We start from the raw sequence: 20,559 nt of genomic DNA, 5'->3' as shown, positions 1-20,559 counted from the left end.
GATGACAGCGAGAGAGAGAGTGGAGAGTGTATGTTTCAGGGAATCCCACACTTTTTTTTTTTTTTTTCATCCCACATGCATGCCCTCATTCATCTAGTGAGCTCCCACAGCATAAGGTCCTTTTTCAGGAAGCCCCCATGTGACTGTCAGTGCTTGTATTGATATGTTTTGGTGAAAGGTTGTTCTGCATACCTGCGGAGATAAGAGTTAAATCTCAGTTTAGCTAAGCACATTCAGTGTTTGGAAGATATTTAAGAAATGCTGGTGAATTTCCTTTTTTATTTTTATGGAGACCTAATGTAACCTCTGGCAGAGATCCCCTTACTAAGCCTGAGCCCTCACCTTTCAGAGAGGGACACATGTCATGTCGTGTTGTGAGTTTTCACTCTACATGGCTGCCTGTTTCCTAGACTGGTGTTGGGTTTTTTATGCATATCCTCCAGTAGGTCAGTGGCTCTTTTGCCAATCCTGGTTCTCAGGACACAAATACGCTACTGCAAGTTTTTTCTATTCTACCTGCCAGTTGATTGCATTCACTTAGCCTCCCAGGTATAAGTCCCTCCCTGATTGGACAAACAGAAAGAAAACCAGCACGGCTCCGGGAATGAAAACCTCTGCTGTAGGATGCAATTTATTTTCCATTAGAGAAAGGAGCTACTGGTTATTAATAAGGGCTAAGAAACGAAATATGGTATTTTTCTTGCATTCATTTCACTCACTACTATTCGTATCTCATTTAATGAAATTTGTTTTCTTATTTATTGATTAAGTCACAGTTGGTTGTCGCCACACAGTCTCTCTCCCAGTGAGCCAAATTGAACAGAAGTGAAACTGTTTTTCTGGCATCTCAGCAAATTTATTTAATTCACAGCTGAAGAGGGGAAGACACTGTATTTAAAGGGTGTAATGTGATGCCACTTTGCTGTCAGGACACACTTGCTTTTTGACATAGTTGGTAAACAGGGGGCTGACTGGCTGGATTTAGCACAAAAGAACAGTTTGGATTTCTAAGGAAGCCGTTATTATGCAATCAGAGGTGCCATGGGAGATTCAAACTCATATCATCTCCCTTTACCTCCTCACGCACTTCTCAAAGCAAGGCCGCTCAAACAAATCCACTTCTGCATTTCCTCAAGCGTCTCTCTCTCTCCTCTCTCTCTCTCACACACACATAAACACACAAACACAAACACACACACACACACATATGCAGTAGCCTACACACTTACTTTCAACTCACTCACACGAGCAGTGCAGCCAAGTTGGAGTTTTGCAGTTGTATTTAGCCAAAAATTAGACTGATGGCAGGCACACTGAAGGTTTGACATCATTTTACCCCCTTAACACAAACACACACACACACACACATATGTGCACATACATGTTTGCAGGCACAAACACTTTCACACACCGGAAAATGTGCCCACTTCTGAGTTTTTAATTCCTGTTCCTGAGAGGACTCTTGGACCCAAGATAGTAAGAACAAAGTGTCTCTTGCTGACTCGCTCTCTCTCGCTCTCTCTTTCTCTCTCGCTCTCTCTCTCTCCCTCTTTCTCTCTCTCTCATATATATACACATGCAAACACGGTGATGGGCCTTCCCAGGGGGTTACAGGGGATATACTACAGAGGGTAAAACAGGTCCCAGCTGAAAACTTACCGAGATGAGAAATAAAGAAAGAGGGAATGAAGCAGGCACAGAGGAAGAGAGGGAAAGAAATGGGAGGGGGTGGAGCTGAAATGTGAATTTAATGGGGAAAGTGCTGAGAGGGAGAGAGCTACAGTAGCATGATACTGAAACTGAAGTAGAGCTAATGAGGGAGGCTATGAGGCTGATGTACAGATGACAGTATGGCTTAACTTAAGGGTAGCACAGTAGTTCACCATAACTGCAATCTTACTGAGATCATTTGCATTTGGAAAAGCAGTGAAACATAGAGGAAGAAAAAAAAATGACAAAGTGCATTTCCAATGACTTTCATGCATCTTAGGGAGCATGAAAGGTGCTTACCACGTAACCAAGCATGGGAAATTTCAAATAAAAAGACGTGAGCAGTGAGATGTAAAGCCTGAAAACTCATTGTTTTATTCCTGAGTGTAAGCCACTTTCTAAGATGTGAGAGAAGCAGACTGTGGTACATGAGGAAAGAGATCAGGAGGAAACATCTGATCCAACTGTTAGGAGATAGCACATGTCTCATGGGAGAGGAGTGTGCGTCTGTGTGTGCACAGTGCACTGTATTTTCCTGCATTATCTGTAAGTGGGTCTGCCTGTTTGCAAGAGAGCTTGCACGTGCTTGTTTGTAGTTTGTGTATTTTACTCTAGCACTGACAAGCCATCTTGAAACTCATTAGGAAAATGGAGGACAGAGTCAGCTAAAATAGACGGCGACCACTAACTCCCACCTGATGCAGGCTGTAAAAAGGCAGCAGATTGACCCAGTGGTTAAAAAAAACTGCCCTCTAACCAGAGCACCAGGGTTCAAGTAGGGCTCTGCTATATGACTTCAAATCAATATCGCAGTTATTTCAAACTTTTACCTCAATTACAATTAACGACAAATGAACAAACGATAAACAAACAATAATAACGAATGAATGCGTCGGTGAGAGGTTCTAATGTCGGTTTCGATTCTTTTTTGTTAATTTCCCAGTCCTAGGTTCAAGTCCCCATGTCAGAGAGCATCTGCTTGGTTATAGTGCCAACCCCTGAGTGAGGTGCTGACTCTGGTGGTTCTGTTCAGTGGCTCAGGGTGCAGTCTGACAAGCCAAAAGTGAATTTCCCTATGGGGATCAATCACGGCTCTGCAGCTGAGTCACAGAGTCCCTGGCATCCACAGCCAGTGCCATTATGGTGGTCCAGTGAAAGATTGGTTATGTAAAGCCGAATAATAAAGCAGAATATTTAGACGACTTTTGTCTTGTAAATATCAACTTAAAAACGCAGCAGTCGTGTAACTCCATCAGTCAGTCAGTCAGTCAGTCAGTCAGGGACAGACATTCGCCTTTACAGGGCCGGCCTCCTGCCACAAAGAAAAAGAACAATGGTTTGAGGAAAGGAATGGAGCCATAAGATCCGGCTCCCTTCAAAGAGCTGTAATTCCCATCTCTAATACCAGGGCTCTGAACTTGAATCACCTAAACAGAACTCCGCAATTTTTAAAAACGATTTCCATCTGTGGTTTTGCTACTGTGACATGTCAAAATGTCCTCAGTGAAAAAGGCGTAATGGCCAGGTACGTGGAAGTGGAGAGTAGACTCTTCTCTATTACGCTTACTTTTTTTCCACACAACTATTGTTGTGACAACACTACAAGAGATGGAACAACATGGATGCCTCTGAGCAGAGAATGTCCCATTTTTATGATTCATTTTGTCAAGACAAAGACGTTCAAAAAACACTGAGTTCTTGGAAGGAGATCGGAAAGCAGTGTAATAAAGCCAGGAGGAGCACACTTGGAGAGACTAGCTGCAGCTGTTTGGTTAAGCTACACCTTTTACAGCTACAGATCTGCTACTGTCATAATGCAACATACATAGGAGTTGATAGAGTTTTCTTTATTGACTGTAAAAATACACATGTAGCATCAACACAATTATCAGAAATAATTAAGTTTACACCCTTCTTGATTTCATTATTTATCAGCCTCACCCAGTACTCTTAGAGGTCCATACCTGTATATACAGAGGGGAACAGAACACTTTTGTCCTTACACATTGTCAGACAACATGTGAATCAATCCTTTGTTTGAAGTGTACTGAACCCTTAAACGTTTCAGAGGATCTCAAATACACAGATGTGTGTCCTTTCTTGTCCCACTTCCTCCCCTTCATAACAAGCTCCCATACAGAACCTGTCAGGAGACATGACCCCTTTACGTGCCGGTGTCGGTCCTGGCTGTGAGGTGGTCACATAAGGATAGCGACCTCTTAATGTTCCCAGCTGTTACTGTTTTTCTGTCCCTGTTGCTCTGTTTTGTTTTCCTCCTATTGTTTTCATTTTTGTTTTGTTGTTTTATGCAGTGATGATTGAAATATCAGTCCCACCAAGGGGCTGTTAAGGGTATTCTTTCTCAGCATAAAGAGTCATTTGGATAAGATGAAAAGGGATGAGAACAATTCCTACAGAGAACTGTCTATTTCAATTCACTTGTGTTTATAAATGAAAGTGACCATTCGAATATGGAAAAACCGTTTCTAGGTTTAGATGACTGAGTGTTTAACAGCCAGAAAACAGAGAAATAAATTACATCAACTCACACAAGAAAAGGTCAGGTTATTTATGTAGAACGTTTGTGTTTTAGGATAACTGTACCTGAGCGGTCATTCATCAAGCAAAGTGTTGGCTGAACATAGCCTTCCCATGGTGCAGCTAAGAAACAACATTTATTTTCACTGACCACTGACATATTACTATAAAACCTCTGGTAGCTATTAAAGTTTTGAACGTTTACATTTTACAGTATTTGGTATTTAAGGTGTTAAAAAAGCCTTTGAAACAGCGGATAAATATTGCCCACCCAGTCTGTCATAATGTAGAATACATCAACTGTCCAAAATTATGTTTTCACCTTTTAATATATTTGAAACTTCACTTAGCCACATAGACAAGTGTGCTAGTTTTCCACAATAGCCTGTATTGGTGTAGACTGCTACTGTACACACAGGACGTTATGTTGCTTGTTCCTTTTGAGGGAAGTGACTTAACTGGCCCAAAACCTGATGGGTAGTGTAGTCAATAACAGTTCATGGTGTTTATGCAAATAATAGCATATTCAGAGAATTTGTATCCATCAATGGCAAACAAAATGTTTTAGTACATACTGTTAAATAGTATTTCAAGTGGTAAATTATGTTTTTCATTACTTTTTATGACATAACTTCCTTTACAGTGTCCAAAAATACACTGGTCCAATGCACTGTATAGTTGGAGGTAGGTATTGGAGGTATTTTTAGAGGTATATTTAGCTGGCAACCAGCTATTTTGAAATGATCTATTTTCCCAAAGCAAACCATCAACTTATCAGAATTATCAAAGTTATCAGCTATAGCTAACGAGATAATTAAACTAACATTAGCTCTGCAAGTTGGTTGAAAACACTGTGTCCACCTGACTTATTCGTTTTAAAACGAGAACCCTGTAAAAGGAATCTTATGCACATGGTGGTTGGAAATGCTAAATAAAGAAGACACAACCCTCTAAATTCTTTAGATGCAGGGTATTAATACTACAACTCAAAACATCACTTCAACATGTAGAGAAATCCAAAGCTTGACAACCTTGCCATGCCTAGTTACGGTTGCTAGGCTACATGAATTAACGGTAATTTCAGGACCCTGTAATAAAATAATGGAGATGGTTTTGGTCAGAATGGATAAATGTGATGGGAAATGGTGAGGAAACAGTCCAGTTTGAAACTAGGGGTCCTAAGGTAAGGATGACACCAGATGTATTTCAGTGTAGACACAGCATCAAACAGTATTATTTATAAGCATCAATACAAGTCCAAATAGTCTAAAGGTGGAAGCAAAAGAAATTAATAATACAAAGTCAGAGTACAATAAAGAAGAACATCTGCCAAACTACAGACAGGAAATGAGTCAGTGTCCCAAAAGCTCCCCTGTTGAGCCCTTAACAAGCAGTACCTGTCATCACCTGGCATCTGGATGGGTCTGTGTGTGTGTGTGTGTGTGTGTGTGTGTGTGTGTGTGTGTGTGTGTGTGTATGTATGTGTGTGTGTGTGTGTTGTGTTTATCAGCATGTGCCTGCTTGAATATATTGACGTGTGTCATCACGTTTAGTCAGCAGTGTTGTCTAGACTGATGCTACAATCAATATGTGGTGTGTGCATGTGTGTGTGTGTGTGTGTGTGTGTGTGTGTGTGTGAGAGTCTTTGTGTCTACCAGCTGACTGTTTATGTCATTAGAGAAGCTATCATCTCCTCCGCTACTGTTTGTGGAGTCTGACTCAGAGCGGATGATGGTGATGATAATAACAACAACTGTGGAGTTGCAGTAGTGATTGTTGTGGCGAGGATAACAGATTGAATCATTCATTCCTCTCCTCTGTGGATGTTTACACAGCCAAAACAAAAGCGGAGACGGAGAGCTGTGGCTCATCTGTTTTTCCTGTCAGCTTTGTTTGAAGAAGACAAAAACTTCATTCCCCTCCAGGTGTAATCATTGTGTCTTTATACATTGTATTTGTTTCGTCCTAGTTTTCTCATGATGGCTATCATAAAAGTGAGCTCTTGTACAGTGGAGAAACTCTTCAGTTTCACGCTGCAATTAGGAATTTCGCAACTATTTAAAAGGGTGACCACAAACGACCCAAAATCTGAAGTCTGTTAAACTGTTATGTTGCTTCACTGCTTTTTGCTGAAGCCATGACACTGTCTATGAGTCAACAGCATACTGTAAAAACTACCATCTGCTCATACTTTCTGTGGTTGTGGTTTTGTGTTAAGTATGGTGGTTTTTGTCAGCATTTATGGAACTAATGGAACATGTAACACATAGCTCAGTGGTTTAACTCATCATGAAGATAGGTTTCATGCTGTTCAGTTTTTCCACTTTTTTATTTCAATACTTTCAAATCTTTCTTTGTGCAAACATCCTCTTGGCATTTGGAAAAGTTGCCGTGATGATGTTGTAGACAGTTTAATATGGATGAGCAAGACGGAGGAATATATGATTTTTGTTTTAAAGATGATGCACTTGCAATTTTTGATGACATCTAGCTTTTGTTCCTATGGAGGTTCAACCGTTTGCTAATCCCCGCCCCGCTTAACTGTAGCTATGCCTGTCAAGCTTTGTGTTCTCACATGGAGGCAGATTTACCGCCCAAAATTTCTTTAAACAATATGTCCCCGATTTCCCTGTGTTAACATTTTAGGGAGGTTTTGGAGGTTTACTGTTTAGTGTAATGGAGAATTCACATCCTTCTGAACTATGTGGGTAAAACATCAATTGTATTTGCTTATTTGATTTTCTGCAAATATGCTCATCTTTCTGTGTCCAGAGTTCAGTTGTATACTTTTTACTAGATTAACTTTGCAGCACATGTACTACCACACATTCACATTATCATGGCCCCATTTACAGCCTAAACAATATATTATGATGTTCAGTGCTTTATTCAGAAGTGACACTATTAATTTGCTTTAATCCACAGTTTCCTAATAGTGTGTCACTTTTACTATCTCTTCAATTTAACGTGTCGAAATGTTAAACAGAGAGAAAAAACGTCTTCAAGCTTTTCTAAAATGTGACGTCTTAGCAAAGATCCTCATCCGATCCAACTGTTATCTTATGAAAGCACATATTTCACACGTCTTCTTATCTACTTGTTGAAAGTCGTGTGCCTGCAGAGAGTTAGTAACTGTTTGACATGAAGTTCAAAGATCACTGAGTAATTGTACCTACGCACATTTCAAATCTTCCATCTCAGTTACTGTTTGTCGTTCACTTAAGATAATATTTTAACTCTTTGAGATATTGGTCCAAACTTTACAAAAAGATGGCCTGGGGCTGGATTTGTAAAGACCTTTTTGTGCTGCTGTAGTATCCAGATACCTGCGCAGGAGGGAAAGCCTTCGTTCTGCAATCAGAGGAGCATTTTTCTTCTTTTCTACCTCTACCTCTGTCTGTTCTCTTTCCAACTTCACCCAATGGTAAACCTTCTATTCTTCTCCCACAGGCTTGATGAGAGGAAGTTTCTTTTTTCCTTTGGTACATTTTCTCACCAAACAAAGAAAATCCTCATTCGGAGCATATGGCAGAAAGTCCAATGACTTCAGACCTCATTAAATATTGTTGAGACCGTTAAGTGAAAAAGACACAAGACAGATATAGTAATTACACCTGATGTTATAGAGCAGGGAGCATGTGTGTGTGTGTGTGTGTGTGTGTGTGTGTGTGTGTGTGTTTGTGTGTGTGTGTGTGTGTGTGTGTGTGTGTGAAGGGGTGTTGGTACTGTGCAACACATACACTGAGAAATATAACTGAAGTGTGTGTGTTTGTGTGTATTCATTGTGAATGTGTGTGGTAGATATAGTTGAAATCCATGGAGTGCTGGCTTCACTGTCAACACAAACACTTGTGAAGAAATGAATTGCCTCATTTGTAAAATGTGTAAGGGACTGGGGTTGAGTGTGCTTTAGAAATAAGTGAACAGCTTTCAAGGGAAGTGAATTGGATTTTCATTGGGGAGTTGAGCAGCTGGTCTTTGGTGATAGTGAAATTCATATGTCTGCATCACAATTACTGTAATGGTAACCTCTAAATGAAGTGGAGAGTGGGAGTCACAATTAAAATAGAAAAAAAAGATTTAGTTGTGTCCGTATGTGCTTGCTCTTGCTTTCTCTGGAAAATGGAAAAATAAAATCAGACAGATGGTGGAGGGCAGCTCCACATTTCGGCATTTTGGTTTAACTAATGCAACGGAAAACCGGCTTGAAACCTGGTTTCAAATGAAGACTCAAGTAGCAAGAGTCCTCTCCTCTCCAAGTTCTTATCAGGCTATCGAGGTTATTGTGCAGAGTTGGCTGCGGTGGTGCTGTAATGGAATAAAAACATGACCCAAGGGAATGCACACACATTTACACACTTCCAGTGTAATGATCACATGGACTCCACCCCATTTATTTTCCCCTCTGCTGGAAACACTTACAGCTCTATTTCTGGCCACAGTGACGCTTGTCAATGAGTTTACATTTCCTCCGTCCGGTCCGTCTTTGTAAATGTTAACGGAAAACAAATTACCCACTAAACATTATATTTATGTTATAGCTGTATAATATTTTTTTTTCAATTTAGTCACTTAAGTAAGTGCTCTGTAAATGTATTAAGACTTCAGAAGATAGATGTGAGCTTGTGGCAACATAATTGCAGTATCATTTGATATTCATCTTGTTTGAGGTCATATTCCCTTATCTCTTTGTCATTCGGGCTGTAACTAATGATTAGTTTCATTATTGTTTAGCCCATAAAATCTTGGAATAAAAGTGAATGTCTGTCAGACTATCAAAGTCCCAAAGGAGACATCTTCAAACAGCAGGTGTTTGTACGACCAACACTCCAAAGCCAAAGATATTCAATTCACAATAATAAAAGGCAAAGAAGAGCCTCACATTTTAGATCCTTCGACTACAGAATATTGGATATTTTTGCTTGATAAATAACAAATAGTGAATCATCTGTTTGATTATGATTAATAGACATATTGTTTCAGTGCTTCTTTGCATTCACTTCCTCTTTGTCACACTCCTTATATTATTAAGTGAGGCTTTGTAACGTCTAAAACCAGATTTGTGGTCGTTGCAAAAGGTTAATAAGTCATCGGTTTTGATTTGTGGTTCAGCGTCTGTTTTCTCCTGTTGATATCAGCCCTGAAACACTATAAGGGATGTATTATACCTGATTAGGTCTTATCATACTTTAATTATATGGCCAAGAGAAACTGTGTTTACATGGTTTCATTAATTTTGCGATAAGGAGCGATGGTGGGAAGATTCATCTCGTTTCATTTCTGAATATGGGACTGTTCCATACAGTCGCCGTATTTACATTGCATTGTCGCTGTATTTACAGTGATAGTAAGCAGGGATCGCAGTGAGCACAAGGTTTACAGTGGAAATGCCTCTGGTAAATGTGACTGCTGAAAAGGAGATAACTGAGGAAACTACCAGCATCAGAAACTTGTAGAAAAAATAAGCAGCTGTGCTGACCAGTCACAGGTTGTGTGGTCCTCATGTGGTACCTTTGTAGCCGCTGTGGCCCTGACGTGTGGTTGTTAACATTGTTAAGGAGGAGCACGCCAGCTACAGCGAAGGCTTTGTGGCCATGGTTGGCTTTAGACTCTAAGACTCGAGAGGAGGTTGTCGTACCCAACACTGCCAACTCAAGGGCTCGTGCTATTGAAAGCTGACTAACGTCTAACATAACACACCTGCAGGATGTGGGAGTCACTGGTGCTGTGTTGTTTCTCTGTCAGTAAGTGTTTTACCCTTACCAAAGCTGAACCAAAGCTTATCCATAACCCCAACAAGTCGTCTGAGTAGATGCTTAACCTGATTAACCAATTATCTCTGCAACACCTAACCATAACCTAACCTAAGTCCTAACCCCAACCACAGAGGGTGGGAGAGGTGCTAAAAAACACCTTTATGCTTTGCAGCACAGAAGATGAGGTGTGTGTTAGTGTGTGTCCTTGCACTCAAACAAGTCTATATCAGAGTTGGATTGTTCGTTTTTTCTTTTAAAATAGGAATCCTACATGTTCCTTTGTGTCACGTCACTCTCATAAAAGACAAGGTTGTCACCACCGACTGCAGAGGATTCAGTCTTTGCAGCCCAATGAATTCACTTGCGCTGTTCTTTGTAATGATGCGTTTTAACAAACATCAGCATCAACATTTTCAGTCCTTTAATTTGATCTGACTGTGTGGGTTATTCTACTGTGCAACTGGATCACCTTGTCTCTGTGGGTCCATTGAGGACACTCACATCACCCCCGTCTCCTCCTCTGTGTTATGTGTCAGCCTGTCATCTCTCCTCCACAGGTTGGCGGTTAGGCTTGTTACACCGTCTCATAGGGGTCTATAGAGCTTCTCCCAAGAATAGTTCACATGCTGCATTACAAATGCCACCAGCCATATGCCAATTACACGCGGCTTGTACAGTGGGATATGCCAATTAAACATCCAGGGCATACCAGGGATTCAGAACATTCAGGACATAGGGAGCGTGCTAAGCGCCCACTTTATCTCTGCCTCTCTATTTCTGTCTTTCATTGAAACATATGTCCTGTCTTCACTTTTCTTCTCCCCTTCTTGAACCTTAAAACATGAGGAATTTAAAATAGTTATAAAGCCTCCAGTGGTTAAGAGTTGGACTTTTACAAGTGAAGCTTTCTGTTTTACTGCTTGGAAAGTTTCTCAGGTGGCCCGGCGGCATCAGTTGTGACCATGCTATCTGGAAATATACCGAGAGCTGTGGGGGTAGATTCTGTGTTTTGCGGTGCCTTAATTCTCTTCTTCATACTGCTTGCCTGTAGCAGCAGAGACAAGGTTTGAATCATCACAAAGAATACTTTCATTTTAACGCATTAACTGAGAGACGAAGAGGCATCTGAGTCTGTTTTGGCTATTGGCACTTTGACATTTGCTGTGATGGTTTCAAGTTGATGGCAGCGAGGGCTACTTCATTTGCATACTATTCAATGATAAAGTAAGATGTTGTACATAAGTTCATTTTACTATGAAACTCAAAGACCCATTCACTCTGTCGTGTAACCCTGAACCAGTAGGATGATGCTGTTATCGAGCAGAGTCATAATCAAAAGTTTTGTTTCGAAGGAAGGAAATGACATGATGGCAAGTTTCCATAGACTACCCACACATCCTCATGGGTCTTTGCAGCAGAGTTCAAGCATCATTAATACACAGAGCTGTTGCTGAGACTTATTTTTCTGTCTGCAGCCACATGTAGGTATATAAATATAATAATACAAATGCGTCTGTGGTCACATGATTAAACAGTTAATGTTTCTGCTGCGTATCTGAACATCTGTGGTATCACCACATCCTTCCTCTCACCTATAACAACAAACTATGGTGACAACCATCTCAAAACAGTTCACAGCATACTGTATTTCAGTTTAAAAACAGGGATGTGACCTACACTTTTTATTAACACTAAATGAATAAGTATGTGATCAGTAACCTGTATCCTGTGAAATACTGGAAAGATTTTCCATACCTAAAATACCCTGACCAAAAGTGTCTCCAGAACATTTAAATCTCAAAAGGTGCTGCTTTAATGTGACTGTTCAAACTATGTGTGTTACTTTATACTGAAAATCTTTTTCTTTTTTACTATCCTACCCAGTCAAGTACATGCGCGAGGCCACGCCATATGTCAAAAAGGGCTCCCCAGTGTCAGAGATCGGCTGGGAAACTCCTCCTCCTGAATCTCCCCGCATTGGCAGTCCTCCCATCACCTTCTCCTCCACTTCAGACCCTCCGAGCCCCCCCACCCAGCCCTCCCTGTCTCTGCAGGGCGACAGAAGGTGCATACCACTCAAGATGTGTTATGTAACCCGAGCCATGACCACACCAGACCCTGAAAACAGGTAGGTGACAATCACACACACACACACACACACACACACACCACACACACACACCCACACCCTCATTGTGTCCTCAGAAAGCAGTTCTCTGGAGATGCCGCTGTCTTATCTGTATCTGTCTGCTGCTCTTGTGCTTATTGCTTTTCATTGAAAGACCAATCATTGTTTCATTGATTAGCCACTCACATAATTCAGTCAGCCAATTCATGTGTAATAGTTTTTAAAGATTTACATCTTTTGTTAGAACAAATTGGCTTGGAGCCGAGTGCCATAGACGGGGCTGGGATGTTGCAAAACTACTAAAGCCCCTTTCACAATGAACAAAAAAAAACCCTCTAACACCCACTAACATCTGGCTTTTGTCTTCAGTGGGAAAGGGTACGATCAGCATTCATTCCCGGGTCAAATGACTCTGCAGTAGTCATGAGTATTTATTGGCTCCAGCGACGACTGACAGTGATGGAAACATGGGTGGACTCAGCCACAAATTCCATCCCTCTCCATTCAAGCAGCGCTTGAATGTCGTTCAGTCGGCGTTGAGTTTGAGGAGACTGAAGTAAAAGCTATAAAAAAAAAAGGAACTGGCGTAACAAAGTCCCTGGCCTCCATGCTGCTCTCTGCCGTTCACTAACCCCGTTTTCCAGTGCGTTTGTGATGTCGAACGTGACGTGACGTGAATGTGATGTAACCATAACGGTAATGGTTGTTGGATTTGGTCTTTTTAATGGGATTTGAGGACAATAACAAGTTGAACTGAAAGCAGAATTTTTTTTTGGTCTGTTTCTGCATGTGAGGGGATTGTCTCTTATCAGTGGTGCACCACGAAAGTTGACAGTGCCTCTTCTTCTTCTCAAATGTCAGTCAATCACTGCAAAGGGAAACACATTATCATTGTATTTTATATTTCCTTGCATAAAAAAGTGAAAATTCAAATTTCAGTCCAAGTTTAAGCAGACCTCCATTGTGGAAAGGATGCAGTGGATCTGTGTTGCAGTGAAAGAAGTCTGTCACATGAGTGTATAGTAGCGAACCCAGAAATGGTTACCTTAATTAACCAATGTTAACTGATGCTTCTCTGCTCCTTAACTCAACACTGTGACAGAGAGACAACAGAGAAGTCAACCCTGCGGGTCTGCAGCTACTTCTGATAGCCTCAAGGGATTACTCAGTAGTGTTTCTCCAACTTTTTTAGGCCATTTTCACATTTTTATTAAAGACAGACTTTTGAAGTAGCGCATAGATAATTCACAGTCAGCGGGGGGGTGGTCTGTTAGGAGGTGTCGTCAAGTTAATTGGTTGGTAATATGACAATGGCCCTAATCAAACAGAATGGGGTAAGAAAGCACTTTACTCTTTCAACTTTTCTTTTGGTGTCACAGGCAGTGGATGTGTGCTTTCTGTCCTAGTTGTCTCTCCCTGTGTTTCTCTCTTACCATGTTGTTTGCCTTCCCACTCATACTTTTTTTTTTGTCTTCGCTTTTTTCTGTCTTGTTTTTTCAATCACTTGTTTGTGTTTTACTTCTTCTTTTGTCTTCTCCCACTCCTTTTCCTTTCTTTTCTTTCATGATCTTGCTCTCTCTCTCTCTCTCTCTCTCTCTCTCTCTCTGTGTCTCTCTGTCTCTCTCTCTCTCTGCGTTCCCAGCTTTCTCTGTTCTCTGTCTATGTCTGAATCAATTCTCTTCCATCTCCATCCTTTTCTCCCATCAGTTTCTCTCTCTCTCTCGATTCATTTCTTTCACTACGATTCCCCGTGTATCACTATCCTGCCATCCCTCCATCCGTATATGCCCCCCCCCCCGTATATGTATGATTTTAGAAGTTTGAGATAGTTGAACCTCGAGAAACTTCAAAGTTTCAGACGCTGGAAAAAACATCAAAGTCAAGTGGTGAGAGTGAATAGTGACTTCAAAGTTTCCTCTGTGTGCATAGACGTTGTCAGATGGCTCCATGTTGAAACTGTAAAATGTAAATGCTAACACACACAAACAATCAAGAAAACAAACACAAACAAAATGAAAAAGAAGAACATCTTACAAGGACAGAGCAGATGGCTCTCTGTTGGCTTGTTACTCTATGGCAAAACTTATTTTATTTACCACTGAAAAAACAAAAAAGATTCACAAAAGTACATTTCTCTTAACAGATTTAAATGCAATTGTCCCATTTTCTTACTGTCTTTGTAGAGCAAGTTACTGACAGAGATTGTCTGTGCTTTGCTGTTGAGAGTTTTGTCCAGCTCCTTCTTATGAGAATCTGGAGAAACAATGGAAAGCTTCTTGGTGGAAAACGGCGTTTAAAAATTGATCTGAGCAGGCGAGTTTGGACGGAAAAATGGTTGACATTTAGAGGTTTTGATAGATTCAAAGCTTTTACAGATATTCATGAGGACATGACCTGAGTTTCACTTGACTAAGCATAAGGCTGTTGTTGCACTGGTCAGTTCCTCCCAGAAATACGGTATGTCCTTAAAAAAAAAAACTGAAATCAAATTTAATCATAGCTGTCAAAATGCTCACAGATTCTTTGAGCTGCACATTCACAAATCTCGGATGATGTATTAAACTATTTAAGAGCACAACAGGGTTGAACATTCACTTTGTTCGCCATAACTTTGACTTTATTAGTCAGCCAGTTACACAAGCAGTCTGATCTCGTGACAAGGTGAGGTTTTGTCTCACACAGATAACAGATAAAGCTGTAGGGCAGATTCACTGTCACAAATGAAGTCCTCGGTCCAATTTACCTCGACCAGCATGTTTTTTGTTTCTTCCTTACTCTTGCAGCCAGGACAAATTCCCCTTTGACTCACCAGTAAATATTCAGTAAATGTTTGAACAGTAGGACACCCAAGTTGAAATCTTATGTTTAATCCATGTCCATGAAACTTAAACAGTCACATTTTCACATTTATACTAGTTAAAGATTGCAGGGCAAGACTAAACCCACTCCCTGTTTTTTTTTCTTATTTTGGTTTCAGGACTAAAAAGGCTCCATGTTAAGTGACAGTGAAAGCCTCCTTATCATTTTTTTTTTATACTAAACTCAGTGCAATATTGCATCCCTCTGAGGGGTTTCTCTGTTCATTTCAGCAGATGTTTAAACTCTGTGTAAGCCTGGGAGGACCGAACGATGTGAGGGAAAGCGAGACACGTACAGTGATGAGAGAGGATGATGGAAGACAAGGAAAGAGCAGTGAGGAAGGAGAGTGGACATGCTGAAGAAGTTTTCCTCACCTTAACATAAACTGTGTATGAGGACGCATGAGTCTAGCTTTCTGTGACATTTGTTGACAGATGAAATTACAAAAAAGATTTAGTTACAGCCTTATCATTTACAGTGCAGATTAAAAATGTTATGAGGAGGTGTGGAGAGATGGGAGAAAAAAAAATTGAAATTGCAAAAGAACAGGAAACGCTTAGATGAGCAAAGATAAGGGAAAGGGGAAGATACAGAGATGAGAGAAGAAAAGGTATTCATCTCCTAAAATGGATGAAATCTATCTCTTTCTTCCTTCACCATTAATCTGTGTCATCACTGAAGCAACAGACTTGAAACCCTGAGTGTGAATGTGTGAGACTCGGACGTCCGCAGAAAACATGTATAGCTTTGTAAAAAGGAAAAAGGAAGAGATGACTTCTGGCAGAACCAGCATGGTTCCTCACAGTATGACACTTTCTACAACATTATACAACAGTTTAACCTTGACAGGTTTTTGAATGGAAGAAAAAAAAAAAAACTTTTAGTAAAAGTTTTTCACCCGGGTTAAGTGTAGAACATTGATCTTAAAACTAAAATGATACAACCTCTTATGTATTATCTTCTTGTGTTTCGACAGCTCGAGGCAGTCCAACTGTTGGCTAAACATCCTCCAAGATAAATATTTACACACCATTCAGTGTAGGAGGCATGGTTTGAGACCTTGTGTTGGAGTCGGAGCTGCAGACCTGAGGCCTGAAAACTGACTGTCTAAAGATTTGACTTGACATGGGACTAGACACGAGGAAGGGAAGAATTTAAAGGGGCACTACAACAATTTTACATGTCACGTTGCAAAATATATATTTTTTGCAGAACTGGAGGAAACCTTGAAAGGTTTGAAAGATGATAACCCTAATGATAGCATCGGGGTTATCTCTGCTTGGGCTTGGAGACGTCACATATACTGTATGGGTGTTTAGATGGAAGAAAGGGTGTAACAGCAATCAAGTTGTAGGGCTGCAAGTTTTGGTTCAAAACTCAATGATTAGTTGACTGTGAGAGCAGATAGTGATGACTTTTGTGTTGCTCGACTAATCATTTAAACATTACTGAGTGTCGTTATGTGAAGTGTAGGATCGGTCCAGACAAAACATCAGGATATGTCGTTTTATGTGGCCCTGTAAGTGTCATGTTTTGACCTGGTAAAATCCCCGAACAGTGCGGAGAATAAATAACAGTGACAGCCACATACCTTGAATAGTTAATTATTAGGCCTTTGCTGTGAAAGGACTCGGCCACCTACAAAATGCTATTACACAGCTTTCAGAGAAAGTGTTTAAATGCCATCTTTCGTCAGAGTTCAGACACCTGACAGACTTGCAGCTGACTTACAATTTTCCTATTAAGATTTAAGGACTTGAGACTTCAATTGAATCTTGCTTTGACTCAAGGCTTCAAACTTGACTTGTCACAAAGGACTTAAAAACAGCTCTGGTTGGAGCCTGGCTATGCTTTGGTGTCACAACAATTAATCTAGGTTGAGTCATCTCTGGATTTAAGCATGGGATGGGAGAGGAGGCCAAAACAAATAATTGAACTGTTGTGAAATCTAACTGTGTTTTCTTGTTCTCTGTGACACATATTTAATAGCTTAATTCCAGTAAGCTTATATTGAGTTTTATTTTATTGAATTTCCACAGGGTTGGATCTTATATTATTGCTTTAAAGCTGGAGCTGTTAGTTCACCAATGAATAATTGCATTGATTCAAATCCACCTACTACTCATCCAGTTCATGTGCTGCTCTCCCAGTGATTCCCTGTGTTCCCAATGTCTGTGTCACGCACACAAGAGATGAGATAACTTAGCCCCAAAGTCACTCCACATCTTGGCCAGAAAATGGCAGATAAGGTCTCGTATAACTCATGGAAGTCAGAATGACACCATCCTTAAAGAACGTCCTCTACTAAACTCACATCTGGTCTTGGAGTCCCCCTTCCTCTCCCCCCTTCCTCCCCTTCAGCTCACCCCTGTCCTCTCCTCAATCAACTCGCCTTTTACAGGCTTCAGTTCTATTTTTAACCCAGAGTAAAACACCTGGAGCTGATCTCGACGGTCTCTCCCGCCTGCAAGGGTTTGATAGAAGAGCAGATTCATCACATTCACTGGGGCTTTTCCTGGTCTACAGTGTGTGTGAATGAAGAAAGCTGCAAAGAAAGCATGTTTGCAGAGTTGAAATCACTCTGGGTTTAGAGTGGTTTCCTTTTAAAAAAAAAAACAAAACAAAAAAAACCCCACCAGGATTACCTGGACAGTGGAGAGCTGTTAACACAGATGCAAGATTGTTTCATAGTTGGTGGCAAACTCACTGATTCAGGAATGCATTTTAATTTATGTTATGAGTTGAAACTGAACCTGTACTCACAGAAAAATGCCCCGGGTGCTTCCTGCAGCAAGTTTTACTGACTGTACTGTTGCCCGTTCAATACACCACGGCCCCATGCTGATATGTGGTTTAAAATCTCACATCTCTATTTTCTGCCTTACCTTCTTATGACAAATTATGACAACCACTCAAGTTCATATTCTTCAAACATGGCCAGATCTCAGCATCAGGCGCACACTGAACACTAGTTTACTATGTCTTGTCCCCTAAACCTCTGAGTCAGCCATTATTTGTCTTTGCAATATTTGTAATTTGTGTGTCTGGTCTAATCTGGTTTATTTTTTTCTTCGTCCAGAAAGGACATTAAGCTCTGCTTTGCTTTAGCATACCTGTTCAGAGTATTATTGCTTTTGGTTTTACTCCACAGCCATGAGCACTAAATGTATTGATGCAACAGCATGTGGCATTATGCACTATAAAGGCTGCCACATGTACCTTCTTAAAATTCATATTCCCTGAGCACACAATCAAAGAGCAGTTCAGTAAGATGGAGAAGCATCTTACAGATGCATTTCTCTCGAGGCCAGAAATCCTCCCATATGATATAAGCAGATTAGTTATGGAAATTTAGATGGAGACAGTATTGTGACATATGGCCCACAGAAGATGCACGAGCAAAGGCTGTTTCGTGATTTAGATTGACTCGAATAAACTCAAATTTCACTGCACTTCATTACGTTGTTCCATCCAAATGCTCATTCTCAAGTAGATGAGACAAATGAGCATCTCTTGAAGCTGAATATTTGGCTGCTAAAACTATGATTCAAGACTAAATTGAGTCAAATTGGGTCTGCTTGATAAGGCATACAATTTCAATATTCAAGATGGATTTTTTTCATCTAAGGTTGCGAACAAGTTTGAGAGCCCCTCAATGATAACAGAGAGGTTAAAGCTGTTTGAACTTTTCTTATCTTCTCTTCCAGACAACTGGAGCTACACTCTCCTGACGCCAGGCACACTGTGGTGCTGCGGTGCCCAGACCAACCATCTGCCCTGTCCTGGTTCTCTGCCATGCACTCTGTCACATCCACGCTGGCACAGGTCTGTCTTTGATTACATTGATTTTACAGGTGTCTCTCATCATCAGTGTGACCATTAGAATTAGATATATCAATGGCCGTGATTCAGCTCCTGCGGAGCTGCTTTGAATGTAATGCGTCCTGAGTGATCATCTATCCTAAAAACTGTCATCCCACCGCAGCGGGCGCTGGCAGAGGTCATCCAGAACACAGCCAGGACGGGGGTTGCTGGCAGCAAAGAGATACGACACCTGGGATGGCTGGCAGCGAAGGTAGGAGGTGGTGTGTGTGTGTGTGTGTGTGTGTGAGAGAGAGAGAGAGAGACATGGAGTGTAAAAGGCTGTAAAAACTATAATCATACACGTCTGTGTGTGTGTGTGTGTGTGTGTGAGTAACACCATTACTTCTAGATTTCTCACGTTTTTAATGGGTTACCTTCACGCTTTTTATTTTGTGAATATCTTGTGTAGGTATGTTTGTGCATGTGTGTGTGCTCTTGTTCTATCTTTGTGAGGTTCAGTTTGAGTTTTACACCTTAAATCTGTGAACGTGTACGTAAATTGAGAACATATTCGCTGAGTCTCCCGTCTTCAAAGTGCTGTTTAAAGGTTAAGACTTGGCTTTAGGATGTGAAACTTGAGTGATACGTGATATTTTTTGAAGATACGTCTCATATATTTGACATAATTCTTGAAGTGCTGTTTCTTTTGTATTGACTATTTAGTGAGCTAGTTTTTAGGTGCATCACTTAAAATTGGCAAAAAGAAATTGCATTTATATTTTTTCAACTTATGCCCTCTTTAGACACAGTATGAGTTGTCGGTCTGTAAAGGTCAGGTTTGCTTGAAATGAACTAGTTTGCACAGTGCGCCGTCTGAATACTTACAGACAGATAGCCAAATAGCCATACTTAAAGGCGGAGTCAAAACTAGCTGTCATGGGGGGGTGGGGGGGGGGGGGCGACCTACTAATAATATAAATGCAGGGATAGCATCGCACACTTTAAGATGATTTCAGTCAGTTGCACTCATTTGGGTGTATGACAGATGTAGTTGTGTGAAGAATGAAAAAAGACAGTTTGAGATAGCCGTTCAAACCTGAAATTTGTCTCACATCCACACATCTGGCCAGACGCTGACCCCACTTATTTTAACATTGGACAAGTGTGAGGGAAGAGGGTATCAGGTGATGTTAAACCAACTGACAGGCACTTCTGCTGAAGCACACTGACACCTTCAGAGCTACCACTGTTGTGGCAGTATGTCTGTCATGTGTTGTCTGCTGTGGCCTGTCTGCCTTGTGTCTTTTACCGTGTGTGAGTGACTGACTGACTTAGGGTAAGGCTCAGACTTTGGCATGTAGTTGTTACTGTTGAGGTTACAAGCTCAGGAATACAACGACAATGACGATCCTCTATGTGTGTGTGTGTGTGTGTGTGTGTGTGTGTGTGTGTGTGTGTGTGTGTGTGTGTGTGTATATGCATACATGTGTGTGCATGCATATTTTTGCTTTGTGCATGTCTGCTGTGCATACAGATACATACATTTTTCAAATTCACACAAGCAAGTACACAGCTAAAGCTTCGCTCTCTCTTTCACATACAGACACACACCTGTGCAAACATATCCTGACGCTCACACACACGCACACGCATACACACGCATACACACGCATACACACAAACATACCTGTCTAATTTAGTACTCATGAATTTGCCAATATTGTACTGCATTTGAAGGATCAAATGCAGTACAATACTGTTACT

General features: G+C 40.8%; 1 protein-coding gene across 1 annotated transcript in view; it reads left to right on the top strand.

Annotated features, from left to right (window-relative positions):
* The window catches only part of sntb1 (syntrophin, basic 1), a 37,115-nt gene that overhangs the window by 989 nt on the left and 15,567 nt on the right, over window positions 1-20,559 (top strand). The window contains exons 2-4 of the mRNA XM_056380764.1: window positions 11,889-12,132; window positions 18,699-18,816; window positions 18,977-19,066. Coding sequence (XP_056236739.1) covers window positions 11,889-12,132; window positions 18,699-18,816; window positions 18,977-19,066 — 452 coding nt within the window. The remainder of the gene's footprint in view (window positions 1-11,888; window positions 12,133-18,698; window positions 18,817-18,976; window positions 19,067-20,559) is intronic.

This window comes from Seriola aureovittata, chromosome 7, assembly GCF_021018895.1.
Source record: "Seriola aureovittata isolate HTS-2021-v1 ecotype China chromosome 7, ASM2101889v1, whole genome shotgun sequence".
NCBI classification, from domain to species: Eukaryota; Metazoa; Chordata; class Actinopteri; order Carangiformes; family Carangidae; genus Seriola; species Seriola aureovittata.
The sequence above is the reverse complement of the archived record's forward strand: the minus strand, read 5'-3'. Positions and strand labels throughout refer to the sequence as shown.